Source organism: Eschrichtius robustus, chromosome 11 (genome assembly GCF_028021215.1).
Source record: "Eschrichtius robustus isolate mEscRob2 chromosome 11, mEscRob2.pri, whole genome shotgun sequence".
NCBI lineage: Eukaryota > Metazoa > Chordata > Mammalia > Artiodactyla > Eschrichtiidae > Eschrichtius > Eschrichtius robustus.
Window position 1 is genome coordinate 89356851 of NC_090834.1, and position 20838 is coordinate 89377688.

Sequence of the window (20838 nt, forward strand, 5' to 3'; positions counted from 1 at the left end):
TTAACTTTGAAGGTCTCCACCTGCAGGTGGGGTAGTGATGCGTTTTAAACCTAAGGTGACACAAGACCAGAATTACATGATGAGGCTATATCCAGGAGCTGCTCTTGGCTCAACTGTATCTTCTGTCCTGTTGGTGAAGTTAGAGCACAACTTAGTCTGTTCTGGGTAAAAGGAGGCAACCAGCTTCCAAAGTGTAGGTGGTCTTGGGCACGGCTGCATGACCAGTCATCTGAATATTACCTTAGGGGCTATCTGAAATGATTATGGGAGGCAGGGTCGCTCAGCCCAGAGCAAATTATCGACAGAATGGCGAGACTGGATTGAGCACGTTGGCCTCAGTGATTTGGTACAAGATAATCACATCAGTTGTCCTGTTCAACTTGGTTTGTATTTTGGCCCATAGAATTAGGGACATAAGAATACTCGTTCAGATTCAAGGCCAATAATGAAGGCAATGAAAGAAAACTACTACTACTCTCTCTGCTTATGTAGTAGGGCTTTGAATAATGGGAATATTTAAATAATTGGATACTAAGATTGACGCGGAGTTAATCATAAAGCTTTTTGTTTCAACAGTAACTGAAAGAAATTACAAAACCTCCTGCGTTGGTAAATATGTGTGAGGCAAAACCTCCTGCCTTGGTAAATATGTAATTTAATCTTTGATTCAGGACCTTGTGGCATCGTTTTGCACTGTGGCTTTCTTTGTGTAGTATTTTGTTTATATCTAGATAGCCTCAGAGCTCAAAGTGTATCTGACATAAACCAGAATGCAACATGGGAGGTGCTTTTTTGGAATAATTTCCCGTACAGTTGGTTTTGTAGAAATCTTCTTTTTGTTAAGAGCAAATGGTTGACCCCACCCCTAGAGTGAGAGAGTGGGGAGGAGTGGAATTAGTTCATGATTCCAGTTAGTTGGGTTCTAGCAAATTTATTTCACAATGTAATGTGTCCTTGGGAATAGGAAATAATTCAAGCCTGGGCACTAACTTGTTACTTGAGGAAAAAAGGAGTTATGACCTAGAACAGATGTGAAGATTTGTGGCTGTTTGGCCCCAAGGGGTGGAAGACTAAGGACCGTTCAGTTAGGGAGAACTCATTTCATGAGAAAGAAGAGACTTTGCTCTTTACTGGGGGGACAGGCAGGGCTTTGTGATGCTTTGTGCTTGAAACTTTACAGTGAAGTTCATGGGCCTCTCTCTCGTATGTTACTGCACACCGTCAACGTCTGTTTCATTTATAACTGCAGGGCCGCCTTTTTGCCTATCCCGACACTCACCGCCACCGCCTGGGACCCAACTATCTTCAGATACCTGTGAACTGTCCCTTCCGAGCTCGAGTGGCCAGCTACCAACGTGACGGCCCCATGTGCGTGCTGGACAATCAGGGTAGGCCTGGGGCCGTGGCTCACCCCGTGGGTGCGGAGGGCACTGCTGGGCAGGGCGCGGGAGGCCCCGCCAGCCCAGGGGTCGTCAGGCTGCCCCGGGCACCTGCTGCTCTGTGGAGGCCCCGCAGCCGCTCCTGCCAACCACCTATTTGTTGCCCAGCAGTGAAGGTTTAAACTGCCTGAGGACTCTCCATGTTTTCCTCTATTTTGTATATTTTATTGAGAGTTCCCACCTCAGATTTTACTTGCTGTCCATCTGACTGTGAAAGGCAGGGAGAAAGGTTTTGCCACACTGGCTGTTGTAGGGTATCATCCAATTTAGGGACCAGGTTTGTTTTTTTTTTCTTTTTTTTTTTTTAACATCTTTATTGGAGTATAATTGCTTTACAATGGTGTGTTAGTTTCTGCTTTATAACAAAGTGAATCAGCTATACATATACATATGTTCCCATATCTCTTCCCTCTTGCGTCTCCCTCCCTCCCACCCTCCCTATCCCACCCCGCTAGGTGGTCACAAAGCACCGAGCTGATCTCCCTGTGCTATGCGGCTGCTTCCCACTAGCTATCTATTTTACTTCTGGTAGTGTATATATGTCCATGCCACTCTCTCGGGAGCAGGTTTTAAAGACTCTTCACAAAGTGGACGATTCCTGAAATCACTCTTAAGTCACCAGGACTTAGCCTCTTGGAAATGCAAAAGCCAAGAGTTCATGCCTTTTGTTTCTCCTCGCCTTTTGCTTGGGCCATGGAGGAACGTGGTGGGCAAGGGAGGTTAGAATGGGGAGACGGGGTAAATCAAGGGATTCTCCTCCATCTTTTGTTGATTCAGGTAAGCTGGTGAGATGAGACTCCACTGCATTTTGGTTTTTGGAGCTCATTTACCAAATTTATGATTTTTTTTTTTTTCTTTGAGCTACTCTTTTTGCTGCCATGTTCCAACAGCCTCTTCTGATTACTTATTCTAATTAGAGAATGTGTGATTAATGTTTTTTTCCTTTTAATATTCAACAATTTAATATAGATCTTAGTTTTCTTTTTTTATTTTCCTGTTTAGGACATGTGATCCCTTCAGAAATTTTACTGATGATTTATATTTATAGCCATAGATGTCTATATTCAAACAAAGTTTATTTTTCTATGCTAAAAATAATACATGTACCTTAAAGGAAATTTGGAAAATATAAGGGAAAGAAGAGAAGAAAGAAGTAAAACCCACATATAGTCACAATATCCAAAGGCCAGAACTGTTGCATTTTGCTGTATTTCTTTCCAGTCTTTTCTGTGAATACTTGTTATACATTTAAGATTAGTTTGTACGTATAATTTTGTGCCTTGCATTTTGTTACCATTATCATTAAGCCTTTTCCAAGGCTTAACAAGTTTACGTGCTCACTGAATGATTGTACTGGGTGGTTGCCATATTTCTGCTCTTTGAGGTTTACAAAGGTATGGAGCGTGTTATTGCCCAAAGTAACTGATACTTCTGTGTCTGTCTTCTGCGTTTTTATTCTAAAGTGATTTTTTTTTTTCATTAATCTCCCTCGGTCCTTTCATTATTGAGACTGGCTGTATCAGAGCAGTTCATGTATATTTTGGAACATCATTAATAAGTAAATGCTTTGTGTTTACCATTCTTGTTTACTATTATAGTGGCATACGTATGAAAAAAACTACTTTGACACACCTTTTGCCTAATTTTAAAAGTAGAACATTTGGGCTGTGCCCTTGCAGTTTGATGAAGGAGCTTAATTGTTCCGAGTAGTCAATGACTTGAAGAGAGCTGCGACTTTGAGTAAAGGTAGAGATAATTTGGAAATCAAATTTTAAAATTACTCAATTGGCACATTTCAAAGAACTAATTCTTAGTGCAGAAAACCACTCTGATGGCTCGTTATTGGAGCACTTTGCTTTTCACATGGACGTGGCTGAGCTGGAATGGATTTCTTAGGTTGATAACTGGGGTCCCCCCTCTCTTCCTACATGCATTTGGCTCCTTCGTCAATGTGATGTACAGGCATCTCCTGCTTATCCACCCAGAATAATCTATTCTGGCAGTGAGCTGGGTAAAATTCTAATCCCGACTGGTTTGTTCAAACCACTTACTATGCTTCCAGGCCATCCTTTCTGTTTAGGAAGCACGTACTCAGATAATGCAAGCTTCTGCTAACATCAGCCAAAGCAGAGTATAGTTGGGAAAATGAACATGCCAAAAGGAAAAAAAAAGCCTCATAACTTATTCCAGAAATCTTAATAAATGTTTTGATCGCATTTGTCATTATTTTTCCTAAGTCCAGATGAATGAGTGCTGACGTACTAGAAATATCAAATTTTAGAAAAATACGTTAAAATTTTATCTGTAGAGAGAAGTGAAAGTGAAACTAGAACTGAATAAAGTCTTGGTCAGTAGGAAGGATAGATATCCCGAGAATCTTAAAACACCGTTAAGAAATAAATAGTGAAGTAGAATCCTGTGATAGGAATGTAGTATGTGCTGGAACGGAGAAGGCAAAAATCCCAGATCCCGGATCCACCACTGACCACCACCTCACCCTGCAGCACTCAGTGAGCATCTCAGGGCTCGGTTCATTTGTCTGGCGATTGAAGGAGCAGAGCTGGAGCAGAGCTAGAACTTGGAGTTGCTCCCAAGAATTCTGTGATTCTGTTTTTGAACTGAGCCCAAGCCCCAATGAAACCCTCCAATCTGAAATATGTCTTTGAGTCTCATCTTCTGTGGGGGCCAAACCAAGCTCATATAAATATATTCGTACCGGAAGGCATCAGGAGATTGTAGAGATGCGGCCGTCTGAGGTGTTCAAAGGGAATTTGAGATCTCTTCATTAAGACGCAGAGTGAGGCAGCCACGCAAGCGTTTGGCGGATGGCATATTCTCTAAGAATCCAAGTACTGCCTGTAGCTAAATATGGGGTGTTAAAAATCATATGTGCATGGCATGTATATGGGTGTGTATGCACGTATGTATAAATATAATTGTCGCTTGAATTGAGTTCTTATTTTGTTGACTGTTTGTAGACTTCCTTCATTTCTCATCTCCCCAAGTGAATCTGTGTGGTTTTCTGTTAAAGGTGGAGCTCCAAATTATTACCCCAACAGCTTTGGGGCTTCGGAGCAGCAGCCTTCTGCCCTGGAACATAGGACCCACTGTTCTGGGGATGTGCAGCGCTTCAACAGTGCCAACGATGATAATGTCACTCAGGTAATGGCTCCTTTGTCTGCTGTGCGAGTTGCTTGCTTATTCTCCTTGTCACTGTCTGCACGTATTCCCCCTTTTAAAGTGTCTAATATGTCTTACACTGAATTCAGGGACAACATCTCTATTCATAAATCAGTGCCTGTATTAAATGGAGTCGAAGAGTTGTGTTACTGTGCCCTTTTAGTACAAGGTATGGAGACTCATTTCAGTTCCTCCAAATTTTATTGACGGGATATAAGTGGAAGCCGTTGGGGAAGCCAGTGATCTCGTGGAAATCTAAGAAATGGGCAAGTAAAGCTTAAGTACAGCTGAATCTAAGAATCTGAGAAGGACAGTCCAGATTTAAGGGACTAGAACTGGATTCAAAATAGCACTGGGAGTCCCAGTAGCAAAGGTGTGGGTGTTTCCACTGTAGGGCACCCCATTCACGTGACTCGGCTACTCTCCATCTGTCTGCTGCTGCTCTCCATTACCAATTACTCGTTCTTACCATGTCCTTCCCTATTTTTCTCCTCTTTGCCTCATAGCTTGTGTGTGTGTGTTTTTTTAATTAATTAATTTATTTATTTATTTATTTTTGGCTGTGTTGGGTCTTCGTTTCTGTGCTAGGGCTTTCTCTAGTTGTGGCAAGCGGGGGCCACTCTTCATCACGGTGTGCGGGCCTCTCACTGTCGTGGCCTCTCTTGTTGCGGAGCACAGGCTCCAGTCGCGCAGGCTCAGTAATTGTGGCTCATGGACTCAGTTGCTCCGCGGCATGTGGGATCCTCCCAGACCAGGGCTTGAACCCGTGTCTCCTGCATTGGCAGGCAGATTCTCAACCACTGTGCCACCAGGGAAGCCCATAGCTTGTGTTTTAACATTGCTGTGGTTTTGCTGTGACCATGGCCTAACTCTTCTTCTTTATGGCTTCTTTCTCCATGTATTACTTTTTTTTTTTTGGCCCTTTTTTACTCCTTCTCTCAATACTTCTACAGTCAGATTCTGGAGAGAGGAAATTGGATTGAATGGACTAATGTTTTCACTGTGGGTTGCATCATTGGCCTTTGACCAGCCTCTAGTTAACTGCCCGGGGTCAAGTGCCCACCCTCTTTCTAATCACCTGTGGCTGCCTGGGGGCTGGTCTTTTCGTAGATGCCATGGAAGAGGCCCTTTGACTCTGAAGAGCGGCCACCTCATTAATGTGCCCAGTGCAACTTATACCACACGTAAGAAAAGGATAAAGTTAAAAAGTATAGTTGTCTTAGATCTCTGCTTGGGTAGTTGGTGTTAAACAGTATTTAAATTAGAATGGGACCTATTCCAGCTTTTCAATTTGTAAATGTGTGTTCCCAGTAAAATATACTTAAATACATAAATTAATTCACTGCGAAGATACCATTATTTGAAAGGCACTTATGTGTATACATGTATATAAAAAAGAAATTACTTTATTGTACCTTATAAACCATATTTTAGATGAAATTAAATGTCTCCTGAAAGCCTTTTATAGTAACTGCCTTATTCTTGGTGATGTAGGTTACCAAGTATCAATATATTACAATACAGTTCCTGCTTCTCATAAAATTTTACCTACCTGAAGTCTATTCCAATGTTAGACTAGCTAATACAACCTCTGTAGAAATTAATTTAGATAATGAGGCTGTTGCTCACACATTAAAATTTACTATATGATCATTCTTATTTTGAGAGATTTTCTTATCACTATATAGAACTCAAGTTTTTAAGCAGCCATGATACTGCTTATAGCTTCATAGCATAATCCTGTAACTGTAAGAGTCACATGGAATATAAATAAGAAGATCCAGGTTTATACTTTTAAAAATGATTCACTTGGACTTACGCTTCTGGCTTATGACAGATAAGCTTGCATCAGACCTATCCTCTCATGGAGAACATTGCAAAGCTAGATAAAATACAAAAAGGCTGTGGAGAGCTATAAAAGCAGCAAGAATTTGAGGGGCCAAGATTTTGAACAGAAAAGAAGTGCAGAGATATGAGCTTGATATTTGTTCTTCTTTTCTCATGAGGCATTTATTACTTTGTAAGTATTGGCCAAGATGCTGAGCTGAGTTTACAGCGTTTTCATGGGTCTGGAGGGAATAAAAATTGGAGTTCAGGGCCTGCTAAGGAAGAGGGCCTCTAGTTAACATCCCAGGCACTCAGTTGGATCCCTGAAGGGCCATCCTAGAAATAAGGGCAAACCTGAAATCAACCTGACTTTACAAAAAATGAGACTCAGTTTTATACCAGTTCAATCTCAGACTGGATTAAGGTGATCTCCCTCTATCCTGACTATCTTCCAGAAGCAAACATAAGGCTTTGGAGGAAAATAGAGCCTCAAATTATCTCTGTATTTTTTCATAATGCAAATGCCCAGCATTCAGTAATAAATTATCAGGCATACCCAACACATAAGACCTTATATCTGAAAAGCAAGAGGGGGATAAAAAAAAAAACAACTGGCAATAGAAACAAACCTACTGAAGATCCAGATAGTGGAATTGTCAGATATAGGTTTTAAAACAACTGCAAATTATATGTTCAGGAAAACAGAAAACAGTTGACAACATGGAGAATTTAATAAGAGAACTTGAATCTGTAAAAAAAGAATGGAGAGGACTTCCCTGGCAGTCCAATGGTTAAGACTCCGTGCTTCCACTCAGGGGGTATGGGTTCCATCCCTGATTGGGGAACTAAGATCCTGCATGCCGTGCAGTGTGACCAATAAAATAAAATTAAATTAAATTAAAAAGAAAAAGAATTGAATGGACATACTGAACTGGAAAATGCAAAAACTAAAATTAAGCATTTGGTAAATGAGTTTAAAAGGAGATTAAACATGGCCGAAGAGAGGATTACTGAATTGGCGAATAGAGCAGTAGATGTTATCAAGACTCACTCATGAAGAGAGAACAAAAGAACTTCTCTTCGTTATGAGAAACCAATTAGAGATTGAGAAGGCAAACCACAGAGTGGGAAAATATATTTGCAGTTCCTCTAACTAACAAACAACTCATATACAGTACATGTAAAGAACTCCTACAGAGCAATAAGAAAATGACAGACAAATGAATAGAAAAATGGGCAAAAGACTTGAACAGGCACTTCACAAAAGAAAATATCCAAATGACTGAAAAACACACAGAAAGGTAGTTTATCTCACTATTCATCGGGGATATGCAAAATAAAACTAAAAAGAGATACCACTACATACACACCAGAATGACTAGACTGAAAAAGACTGTACCAAGTATTGCGAGAATGAGAAACAACTCTAACTCTTACCTGAGTGTAGATTGGTTCAGGTGTTTTGGAGAACTGTTTGTCAATATCCACTAAAGCTAAACATGTACGTGTCTTTTGACCTAGTAAGTGCACTCTTACATAGATTCTTAATAGAAATGTGTACATATGAGCAGCAGAAGACATGTACAACACTGTTTATTCATATTACCCAATGTTCATCAACAAAAGCTTGGATAAATAAACTGTAGTATATTCCCACAGTGTACAGCAATGAAAATTAAAGAAGTATTCCAACAAACATTACCATAGATGAACCTTACAAACATGACATTGAGCAAAAGAACAAGAATATAGACTGTATGATTCCATTTGTGTACATTTGAAAGAGAAGTAAAAAACGTTTATAATATTAGAAATCAAAAAAATTTGCCCTTGGGGAGGCAGTTGGAGAAAGGGGATAATGACTGAGCCGGGGGGTATGGTAGGGGGATTTCTGGGGTGTGAGTGATGTTCTGTCTTAATCTGGGCGGTTGTGACACATTTGTGTCCACTGAAAAATCATTGAACTTCACATGTTTAGTACCCTTTGCTGTAGGCATGTTACACTTAAGAAGAAAAATAATCATTCTCTAACTTTGTATAGACTAGTAAAAATGTCACTTTTCCTTTTAGAGGAACTTGGTCCTGCTCTTAAAGGTCTGTGGTAAAAAGTGTTGGAGTGGGTAAAGCGCCTAGAGCCTGTGCTCTGCAATGAGAGAAGCCACCACAATGAGAAGACCCCGTCTCATTTCTCTAGTTGCGGTGAGCGGGGGCCACTCTTCGCTGCGGTATGCAGCCTTCTCATTGCGGTAGCTTCTCTTGTTGCGGAGCACGGGCTCTAGGCGTGTGGGCTTCAGTAGTTGTGGCACGTGGGCTCAGTACTTGTGGCTTGTGGGCTCTAGAGAGCAGGCTCAGGAGTTGTGGCGCACGGGCTTAGTTGCTCTGCGGCATGTGGGATCTTCCTGGACCAGGGCTTGAACCCGTGTCCCCTGCATTGGCAGGCGGATTCTTAACCACTGTGCCACCAGAGAAGTCCCTCATATTTAAACTTTGCTCAAATTTTAAAAAATATTATTATATTCTGATATTTGATAACAGAAAAATTATGAATATTTGATATTTTATGAATTTGCTACTTTGGATAATTGGATATTTTTGGACTTTATAAACATTAGTAGAACAGTACATAGAGTAGTGCCTGGTGCGTTATAGGTACATGAGAAATAAGTATTTGCTCAGTGAATGAATGAAAGAAATGTAGAATAGAATCATAGCCATAACTTAGAAATGGTTAATTTCAGCAATGAGCAGAGGCTGTTAGGACTCATATGCTTAATACTAAGCTCTTACTTTTTATTCTAACTTCTTGATAGTCATTTTAGAGGTTAAACCCAATAATCTAAGCAAAATATTAACATCTATTAACTATTAACATCTGTCTTCTCCAAGAAATCTTGGCTTCTGAGTAACTAAAGACCTAGTTAATAAATTAGGGTGTTTTCCTCCTCTTTGGTTCTGGGTGAATTGAACAAAGGTTGTATTGTGTTAAGCTTACATTTAACGACAGTTTGCACATTCTGCACTTGTCAGTATTAAGGTGTGGTGGCATTTTTAATTGTAGGCAACACTGCCTTCTATTTATAAGAGATTTATAAGCAGCGACTACAAAGGACATTATTAAAAAGAAGTTATGAGCTATTTATTACCTTCCTGTTTTGCTTAAAATAAAATAAAAAGTGAGGAACTCAACACGTGACAGTTTCAACTATAATTTTAAATTATTCTTAAATTCTAAAACCTTTTTTCATTCTTATACCAATGAGAAATCTTGCATCTTCATTTCAAAAGTGGTGTTTGGGTGAGTTTTGTTGGTGATAAAGTGGTTATTTGATTCCCTGCACTCTATTTTCAATGAGCAGGTGCGGACTTTCTATTTGAACGTACTGAATGAGGAGCAGAGGAAACGCCTGTGTGAGAACATTGCCGGCCATCTGAAAGACGCACAACTTTTTATCCAGAAGAAAGCGGTGAGTGATACTTTGTAAGCCGAAGGATGACACCTGCTGGCAGGAGAAGAGAGTGCAGCTGTGTGAGAAAACCCTTCCATGGAAGTGTCATTTCTATTTTACTTGAGCTAAGCAGACTTAAAAAAACTAGTATGAATCCCCAATCAACCTCTGATTCTTTTCTCTCTGTGTTTTACTTCCAGTATATATGCCATATCCATTGATCCTTTACTCTTTGTCCAGTGTATAATAATTTAGTTGAGTTTAGGGTGAATGGTCTCCTGTGCTGTTCAATCTGACTGCAGCCAAGTTCTGTGTAAGAGAGTAATGTCCAATGTCAAAATGTGGGTCCTGCCACAATTTTGCTTAGAATTTAGATGATAAGAAATACAGATTACATTTTTGTGGTTTGAAGTCTGCCTGACTACTTGATGTTATGATGCCTGACCCTCCTTCAGAAGCAACTAGAAACTTGCATGTTTTCTGGCGTCAGAACTGAGCTGCTTCCAAAGACTCAGGCTGAACTTTCGAGCTGAGGCGCCAGGGTATTTCTGATGGTAGCTTGTTGTGCTGTGTGCTCTGCTGTGGTCTCCCGACCTGCCACAGGGGTTAGCCGCTTGTAAATTTAGGAACCCCGGCTATTTCTTTGTCTCTTGGTTGCTGCTTCTCTGTTCATAGGGCCAGCTGTCTGGGATGTGTTCTAAGGCCCAGAGATACGTACCAGCAGGCTGGGTGCTCTACCTGCAGGCACAGTTCTACAACTGTGTTTCACCAGGGCGTGTATGAAAGATAACCCTTTAAGTCCCTGGGCGCTAGTAGTTCTTGCTGTCTGGGGCAGAGAGCCGGACAGTCAGTCGCTCTGTGAGATCGGTGGGGCGGGTTTTTTCTCATCTCACTGATAAGAACGAATAAGACCATTTGTAAGTAGAGAACGGGGCTTGAACCCTTGGCCTTGTCCTCTCACATATGCTGAAGCTGCAAGGCCCCCTGTGGGTTCTTGATGCCCCACCTCAGGATCAGCCCAGGGTCAGGAATTCCTGCTTGAAGTATGCTTAGTTGCCCAGCAGGGGACAGTGTTTTTACATCTCACTTTAAATTCAGGCAGTGTCTGGGCCTGTTAATGCAGATCGCTATAACTTGTTGCGTTCCTCCGAGGTCAGCTCTTTGCCTGCTGTAAATGTAGCTCACCTCATAACGCGTTTTTCTCACGGTACTCTACGAGGTAGATTTAATCATCCCACTTATTTTTCTGGGGAGTGGATATGAACCGTATGAGGTAGATTTAATTATGTCACTGATTTCATGAGGAGTGGGTACTGCAGCTCAGATGAGTGACTTAGGCAAGGTTGCTCAGCCAGTATACCTCCAGGACGCAAGCCTTCCTCCGTGTTGGTAAATGCTGTGCGGTTCTGCCTCCCGTGGAAGCGTCCGTCCTCCCCTCTGGAGTCGACCCTGTGAGGCGGACTCTGGGGACTGGCGTAGTGAGGGCTAGGCTAATGTTTACATTATCTTCACTTGGTTACAGGTTAAGAACTTCAGCGATGTCCATCCTGACTATGGGGCCCGCATCCAGGCTCTTCTGGACAAATACAACGCTGAGAAACCTAAGGTGAGCCCAGAGCAGCCTGGCTGTGGCAGAGGGGGTGTGTCGTGGATAGGCATAGCTGGGTTTCCTTTTATGACGATTCTCCTCAGGGACAGCGATTCCGTTTCTTAAGCAGCTGTTCAGAATCTCATATGAGATATAAAGAACTCACCTGGAAAGCACATGCTCCTTGTTTTAGCCCTGAGCAGTATAAGACAGTCTAAGGTGAACAAATTCTGAATGCTTATTTTCATTTGAGCACAGATTAAAGCTAAGATAAATACTGAGTTGCTGCCCAAGTGAGTTAAGTAACCTGCTGGTCTTGGTCTTTTGAAACAGAGCGCGATTCACACCTATGTACATCCCGGGTCTCACTTGGCTGCAAGGGAGAAAGCTAATCTGTGAGGGTCGTCCGTCCGCCTATGAAGCAAAGCATAATGTTGACACACGTGCCCACTCATCGCTGGATGGAAGATTCTCCTGTGCTAGACGTGCAAATGCAAGTTAATGTCTGTAAGATGATAATCCAGGTTTCTATAGCAAATAACGTAATAATGGCTTTTAATGCTATTTTCCTAGGGGTAAATGATCGTTAGAGCTTAACAGTCATTTAAAAGAAACGTGTATTTGCTTTTGACAGCTGATTATTTACTTAAAATGACTAGAAGGAAAGTTTCTAGCAGAAATATGATTTCATTTGATAAGAAAAAATCTTGGTGAAATTGATATGTTTACATATCATCTCATGGCCTGTTATATAACAATATGGCTGTAATTATATAAGAAGAAAAGATAAAGATAATCCACTCAGAAATTTAAATTTTTCTAAGTTCCTTATAGGAAGCACAATTTGGTGTCTTTTGAAAATAACTTCAGTACCATCATGGCTTAATGTTTATTCCTGCTTGGGATTGATCAGATTTTTTAAAACTTGGAATTACATTTATGCTAATATAGTATTGATTTTGCAACAGGCTGATCTGTAATTGCTTATCTTTTTACAATAAAATAATCTGTAAATAAAAATAGAAGACTGGTGTTTGGTTTCTTTAGGCTCCATATATAACTTGGAATGTCTCAATACTCTGAATCTGAGTATCATCTGTTATCAGATACTTACCCTTATAATTGAAAATATCAACCTCACAAGGGTAGTATGTTATTTGTTTAAACCAATAGCCTTTAGACATAGCCTCTGAGATACAGGGGACCAGAACTTTATTCTATTGGGAAAACAGCAAATTTCCCAGCTTTGAAAATTGCTTAGATCTCTTGTTCATTAGCTCACTTCTTTATCTAATTATGAGTTTTAATTTAAAAAAATTTTTTCCCTTTTTTTCTTCCCAGTTTTATTGATATATAACTGGCATACAGCACTGTATAAATTTGACTCACATACATCATGAAATGATTATCACAATAAGTTTAGTTAATGGGAATGCTCTGGTGGTCCAGTGGTTAGGATCCAGTCCTCTCGCTGCCAGGGGCCCAGGTTCGATCCCTGGTTGGGGAGCTAAGATTCTGCAAGCTGCGTGTTGCGGCCAAAAAAAAAAAAGTAAGTTCAGTTAACATTCATCATCTCACATAGATATTGTACGACATTAAAGAACTAGAAAAAGTCTTAGGATTTACTCTTAGGATTTACTCTCTTAACAATTTTCATATATAACACACAGTAGCATTAATGATATTTATTGTACATGACATCTCTAGTACTTATTTATAACTAGAAGTTTATACCTTTTGACTGCCTTTCTCCAGTTCCCCTCTCCCCTACCCCCACCTGATAGTAACCACAAATCTGATCTTCCTTTTTTTTTTTTTTTTAATTAATTAATTAATTAATTTTGGCTGCGTTGGGTCTTCGTTGCTGCATGCAGGCTTTCTCTAGTTGCAGCGAGTGGGGACTACTCTTCGTTGCTGTGTGTGGGCTCCTCATTGCGGTGGCTTCTCTTGTCGCGGAGCATGGGCTCTAGGCGCGCGGGCTTCACTAGTTGTGGCTCGTGGGCTCTAGAGCGCAGGCTCAGTAGCTGTGGCGCACGGGCTTAGGTGCTCTGCAGCATGTGGGATCTTTCCGGATCCCCTGCATTGGCAGGTGGATTCTTAACCACTGTGCCACCAGGGAAGTCCCTGATCTCTTTTTCTGAGTTTGCTGATGAAGTATAAATGACCTACAACACGATGTTAGCTCCTGTTACACAACATAGTGATTCAGTATTTCTGTACATTTAAAAATAATCACCACTATAAGTCTGGTTATGATATGTATGATACCATACAACGATATTACATAGTTACTGACTGTATTCCCCACACTGTACATTTCATACCTATGACTCATTTATTTTGCAACTGGAAGTTTGTACCTCTTAATCTCCCTCACCTATTTCTTTCCTCCCCCTACCACCCTCTCCTCTGGCAACTCTGTTATAATTGTTCATTTTGGTTTTTAGATGCCACATATAAATGAAATCGTGCAGAATTTGTCTTTCTTTTTCTGACTTATTTCACTTAGCATAATACCCTCTAGGTCCATCTGTGCTGTTGCAGATGGCAAGATGTTATTCTTTTTTATGATTGAGTAATATTCCATTATATATCACATCTTTTTATCCATTCGTCTATTGATGGGCACTTAGGTTGTTTCCATATCTTGGCTATTGTAAATAATGCTGCAGTTAACATAGGGGTGTATATATCTTTTTGAATTAGTGTTTTTGTTTTCTTCAGATAAGTACACACGAGGAGAATTGCTGGATCATATGGTAGTCTTTTAAAAAAGTTTTGAGGAATCTCCATACTGTTTTCCATAGTGGCTGCACCAATTTGCATTCCCACCAAATGCACGAAGGTTCCCTTTTCTCCACATCCTTGACAACACTTGTTATTTGTTGTCTTTTTGACATTAGCCATGCTGACAAGCGTATCTCATTGCGGTTTGGATTTGAATTTCCCTGATAATTAGTGATGTTGAGCATTTTTTCATGTGCCTGATTGCCATCTGTATGTCTTCTTTGGAAAAATGTCTATTCAGATCCTCTGCTCATTTTTAAATCAAGTTCTTTGTTTTTCTGACGTTGAGCTATGTAAGTTCTTTGTATATTTTGGATATTAACTGCTTATCAGATAGATCGTTTGCAAATATCTTCTCCCATTGAGTAGGGCCTCTTTGTTTTGTTGATAGTTTCCTTAGCTGTGCAAAAACTTTTTAGTTTGATGTAGTCTCATTTTATTTATTATTGTTTTTGTTTCCCTTGCCTGAGGAGACAAATCCAAAAAAATATTACCAAAACCAATATCAAAGAGCTTACTGCCTGTTTTCTTCTAGAAGTTTTATGCTTTCAGGTCTTACATTTAACTCTTTAATCCATTTTGAATTTATTTTTATGCATGGTGTGAGAGAGTAGTCCAGTTTGATTCTTTTGCATGTAGCTGTCCAATTTTCCCAACATCATTTATTGAAGAGGCTGTGTTTTCTCCATTGTATGTTCTTACCTCCTTTGTTGTATATTAACTACCTGGATAGGTGTGCGTTCATTTCTGGGCTTCTATTCTGTTCCATTGATCTATATGTCTGTTTTTGTGACATACTGTTTTGATTACTGTAGCTTCGTAGTATAGTTTGAAATCAGGGAGCATGGTGCTTCCAGCTTTGTTCTTTCTCAAGATTGTTTTGGCTATTTGGGGTCTTTTGTGTTTCCACACAAATTTTAGAATTATTTGTTCTAGTTCTGTGAAGAACGTCATTGGTATTTTGATAGGGATTCCATTGAATCTATAGATTGCGTTGGGTAGTATGGTCATTTTAACAATATTAATTCTTCCAATCCATGAATATGGCATATCTTTCCACCTGATTGTGTTATCTTCAGTTTCTTTCATCAGTGTCTTATAGTTTTCTAAGCACAGGCTTTTTGTCTCCTTAGTTAGATTTATTCCTAGGTATTTTATTCTTTTTGATACAACTGTAAATGGGATAGTTTTCTTAATTTCTCTTTCTGACAGTTTGTTGTTAGTGATTGAAATGCAACAGATTCCTGAACATTAATTTTGTATCCTGCAACTTTACTGAATTCATTGTAGTTTTATGATTATGAATTTTTAAAATAGGGCTCAGAACCTCAAGCTTTTCATTTGTTTTTAACCCGTATTTGCCTGTCATGCTTGAAAATCAAGGGGAACACTTTAAAGATGAGTTCTGAATGCTAATTGAAAACTTGTTTTCCTTGAAAATTCTTATTTCCTTCATCTCAGATCTTCAAAACCAGTTTCTGCTTACTCTTAGGAATCAGATCTTGGGCATCAGGAAACCATTAGACACTAGTAGATACAAATTCTCAATCTTGTAGCTCAAACTCCTTTACTCTCCTGTCAAAACTCTCCTGCTTAAATTCCTCCTGTGTTTGAATGTGCCTGGAAACTGTTATATTTGTAGACATGGAAAATAAATTTATCCATTTGTACCCAATAGTGAATACTTTCAATATAGTAACTTTACTATATAGTTACATCTCTTTATTAAATATATAAGATAAAGTCATAAAAATTAATATACTTCGATGCTGGGGAGGAGGTTATTTATTTAAATATTGGTTATAAACACAGTGTTTTTGAGCTGATTTTCTGCTTTGTTCTATTCTGTATTCTAAAAATAAGTTGGTAGTTAAATTACATGTATCTAACATGTTTCCATATGTAAAAATCTGCCTGGAAGTGTCCCCAGTTCTACTCTGGAGACCTATTTTGTAATTTTCAAATATAAATACTGATGAAGTTAACTTTTCCATTTGGGTTTTACTTCCTGGGAGTTACTATCTAATGATATTCCTTTTAAGTGACATTAAGATACACAGGACCCATGGTGATGGCTAGCTCATAATAATGGCAAAAGTGCAAGAATGCAAGAAAAGGAAACCTGTTTTTCCTCTCAGGAAATCGGGACTGCAATTCAAATTGCACAAGTGCGTTTTCAAGCCTTTGTTCATATCACGTCCACTAATATTTCATTGGCCAAAGCAAGTCACATGGTTAAGCCCAAGTCAAAGGGTGAGGCAGTGTACTGTACCCACAGAGCCAGTTGGTGTGTGTGTGTGTGTGTGTGTGTGTGTGTGTGTGTGTGTGTGAACATATCTGGACATTAACCTAATTTCCCATAGGCCTCCCCTCCTATCAGTTCTTCAACACTACTAGCAACTTCCCTTGGTCATTGCCCTCTTCTTGTCCTTACTTCCCCTGTTTAGATTTTATAATTACTCCAGAACCCAGCCTTGGTAAACTAGGCCTCTCACTTATTCATTTCTTACACTGGAAATGACTGTGGCAGGAGCAAAACACAGCCCTACAAAGTGGGCTTTTAAAAATTTGACCACGACCTCAAGTGGGCCCTCAGCACTGCCTGGAAATCTGTCTTTCCTTCCTCAGTAAACTCTCCCACTCCCTCTGCTCCTAGTTCATCAAGGATAGGATAGCTTCCTTATCTTTTCCTCCACCAAAGTCCTCCATCTTGCCAGCACTGACATCCACGTGCTCTTTTTTCCTTCCTGTTGACACAGATGAGTTCTGTTCATATTGAAAGTTAGCCCCCTATATGTGCGCTGGTCCATGCCCTTCTGCCTGCTCTGGAATTCTGCATCATTCTTCTTAGAATGCAGACCTGCTCTTGTAAGTCTCCCCAAATCCTCTCTTCATCTCATAGGCCTCTCTTGTTATTGCCCCCTTTATTCTTCTCCCCAGTCTCTTATAAGAATTGCCTTTACTTGCTATCTTCACTCTCTTCTGTCCTTTCTTGAACCTACAAGCAGACTGCCCTTGCCAAGGTCACCAGTGACTTCCATGCCACTAAAATCCAATGGTTCCATCCAGCAATCCCACTTCTGGGTATATCCCCAAAAGGAGTGGAAGCAGACACTTGAAGAGATATGTGTACAATGTGTAGCATTATTCACGAGGGCTAAAAGGTGAAAACAACTTAAGGGTCCGTTGATGGATGAATGGATAAACAAAATGTATATCCAGACAGTGGAATATTATTAAGCCTTAAAAAGGTAGGAAATTCTGACACACACTACAACATGGATGAACCTTGAAGACATTATGCTAAGTGAAATAAGTCTGACACAGAAGGACAACTATGGTATGATTCTACTTCTATGAGGTACCTAGAATAGTCAAATACACAAAGACAGAAAGTAGAATGGTGGTTGCCAGGGTGGGAGGAAGGGAGAAATGAGGAATTCTTATTTAATGAGTGCAGAGTTTCAGTTTGGGAAGATGAAAAAATTCTGGAGATGGATGATGGTGATGGTTGCACAACAGCGTGAATGTATTTGCCACTGAACTGTACACTTAAAAATGGTTAAAGTGGTAAATTTTATGTATTTTTTACCACACATCACACATCACACACACACACACACACACACACACACACACACACACAAAGCCCAATGGTCCATTCTCATACTCACCTTGCTTGGCCTCTTAGCAGTGTTTAAAACACTTGATCATTGGCACCTTTTTAAAAAAAAAAAAACAGTTTTTTTTGAGATAGAATTCACATACCATAAAATTCACCCATTTAAAGTGTATAAGTCAGTGGTTTTTAGTATAGGCACAGAGTTGTGCAATCAACACCACAATAAATTTTAGAACATCTCTGTCATCCCCCAAAAAACCTTGTACCCATTAGCAGGCACTCACCGTTCCCCCAACTTAATCTTCCCCTGCAACCCTTGGCCATCACGAATCTGTCTATAGGCTTGCCTACGTTGCACATTTTATTTAAATGGGATCATACAACATGTGATCTTTTGTGACTGGCTTGTTTCACTTAGTATAATGTTATCAAGATTCTTACATCTTGTATCATGGATCAGTACTTCATTTCCTCTTATTGCCAAATAATATTCCATTGTATGAATAAGCTTTTTTATTGATCCATTCATCAGTTGGTAGACGTTTGGGTTGTTTCTACTTTTTTGGGTATTGTGAAATAATGCTGCTTTGAATATTTGTGTATGTGTTTTTGTGTGGACATGTCTTTTCATTTCTCACATTCTCACCTTCTTAAAATGCGTTTTCACTCATCTTCTGGCACACCACTCTCTAAAAGTCGACTCCTGGTATTTTAAAATCTACTACTCCTTCTAAAATGAGGGGCTTGGTCTGGGCTTATAGAAACACTGAGGGATTACCTTGTTGCTTTCAAATTCACTGTCAGAATTTCTGTTTAAAAACATTAATTTTTTCCTTTCCCAGATAAATGGGCATCACTCTAATTTGTAATCTCTGCTACAGAAATGAGTTTTAAGAATTACTTAGCACTTGCTATTCTGAAAGAAAAACAATGGGCAAACTGCTTGGCCATGTCTTTGCCTCTTAGTTCATGATAAAGGCAAAGGGCCAAATTCTATTTTCAGTGGTGTGATAAGACAAATTGAAGGCTTTAAAATCCTTATCAGAGTTTTAAAGATGTGAAAGGTTAGTGGAGGTGAACTCAGAAAGTTTTGTATGCTTTTGAGTTTTTGAAAATTTTAATCACTCACATGTGGAAAGCTCGACTATGACACTCTTTGCAAAGGAAGTACTTATTCTCTCATTTGACTGTCTGATAAGTGAATTTTGCATTGTCGTTTTCATTTTTGTTGTTTTTGCTTTGTTATTGTTTGTTTAAAGTATGGTATTTTAAAATTGTCCTTGTATTTTCTGCTCTTGAATGAATTGCATTATGAAACTATATGTTTAAGTAAAACTCACATTTTAAAGAGTATAGTGGGTTGAGTGATGGTCCCTAAAAGAATATGTCCATGTCCTAACCTCAGGAAGCTGTGAAGGTGATTTTATTTGGAAAAAAGTTTTTTTGCAAGTGTCTCCAGATGAGATCATCTGGGATGATCAAAGATCAGTGTGCTTCTAAGAGACCAAAGGGGAGGAGGAGGGGCAGGCTCATATGAAGATTGAGGCAGAGATTGGAATTTTACAGCCACAAGCTAAGGAACACCTGGAGCCTCCAGAAGCTAGAAGAAGCAGGAAGGATTCTTCCCTAGAGCCTATGGAGGGAACATGGCCCTGGAATACCTTGATTTTGGACTCAGCCTCCAGAATTGTGAGAGAATGAATTTCCGTTGTTTTAAGCCACCCAATTTGGTGACTTGGGCAGCCCTGGAAACTCATAGAAAGACGATGCTAGTTTAATGGTTTTTATAAACAAAACTTGTTGAGTAGCAGAGGGATTAATTTTTTTGTTCTCTGAATCGCCTGATGCCCCTCTCTGGGTGGGGGGCAGCTTCTCTTAGGTAGTGAGTGACTCCTCATTGCCATCCACCGCTGCCTGCCCTGCCTCCACCCTCAGTCCCTGCCATCCCCCGGAACTTCTTGGCTCTGGTTCTTCACTGCCAAGCTCGTTGCCTGAAAGCTCCCAGCTCCCCTCCTGTTAGCTAATTTCCAGTTTCTTGGACAGTCTCTTCTTCAGCTGGGACTGTGAGCTTTGATCCAGTCCCTCAACATGGTACTTCCTCTTCACCTGGCCAGGACAGGGGTCCCAATTTCAAAATGTAGAAGCATTCTGTATGCATGAAAACAGAAACAAATAACCCCAAACAGAAAGTAAATTGGTACAGCCACCATGGAAACAGTGGAAGTTTCCCCCAAAAATGAAAATTAGAACTACCATGTGACCCAGCAATTCCACTCCTACGTATAGATCTGAAAAAAAACAAAAACACTAATTCAAAAAGATACATGTGGAGGGGCAGAGTCAAGATGGTGGACTAGGATGACGCGGAATTCGCGTCTTCTCACAAGCAGGGCACCTACCAGGCACCAGGTGGGGGACCGCGGACACCTAAGGGGATGGGAGGAACCCCCATGACCCGGTAGGACGTGGGGCATGGGGGGAGTGAAGGGGGAGGAGAAGTGGAGGCAGAAAGGGACTGGAGCCCCTGGGGGGCGGCTGAGGGAGGAGAAGGGATCCATGCCCGAAGGGGGAGATTGGGGATCATTAGGAGGACAGAGGATTGAAAGGGAGCGTGGCCAGTGTTTCCCCTGCCCACTTGGGCCCCCAGGAACCTGCTGAGATCCCGGGCCTGATCCTCTGCCCATCGAGGCCCCCTCCAGCCACGTGGGTCCTGAGGGAGTGGGAGGGAGGGAAGGGGGAGCAAAAATAAAGGCTGGACCTTCGGGACCCACACCTCTGAGGGGCGGCTGGCAGAGGGGAGGAGTTTCTACACCCAGTGGGCCCCACCCACAGTTAGGGGTCCAGCGGGGACGGGGGAGACCCTGGGGGAGATGGTGGGGGAGGGGCACGATGGAACGGAAGGGAACAGGACCAGGGCTTTCCCTGTCCACTTAGGCACGGGGAGCCGGT

At 40.6% G+C, this 20838-nt stretch overlaps 1 protein-coding gene across 1 annotated transcript in view; it reads left to right on the forward strand.

Moving 5' to 3' along the window:
- CAT (catalase) overlaps nucleotides 1-12317 on the forward strand; it is a 39276-nt gene extending 26959 nt beyond the window's left edge. Inside the window, exons 9-13 of the mRNA XM_068554824.1 lie at nucleotides 1250-1388; nucleotides 4471-4601; nucleotides 9803-9910; nucleotides 11415-11498; nucleotides 11814-12317. Coding sequence (XP_068410925.1) covers nucleotides 1250-1388; nucleotides 4471-4601; nucleotides 9803-9910; nucleotides 11415-11498; nucleotides 11814-11879 — 528 coding nt within the window. The 3' untranslated portion in view covers nucleotides 11880-12317. The remainder of the gene's footprint in view (nucleotides 1-1249; nucleotides 1389-4470; nucleotides 4602-9802; nucleotides 9911-11414; nucleotides 11499-11813) is intronic.
- The last annotated feature ends 8521 nt before the right edge of the window (nucleotides 12318-20838 follow it).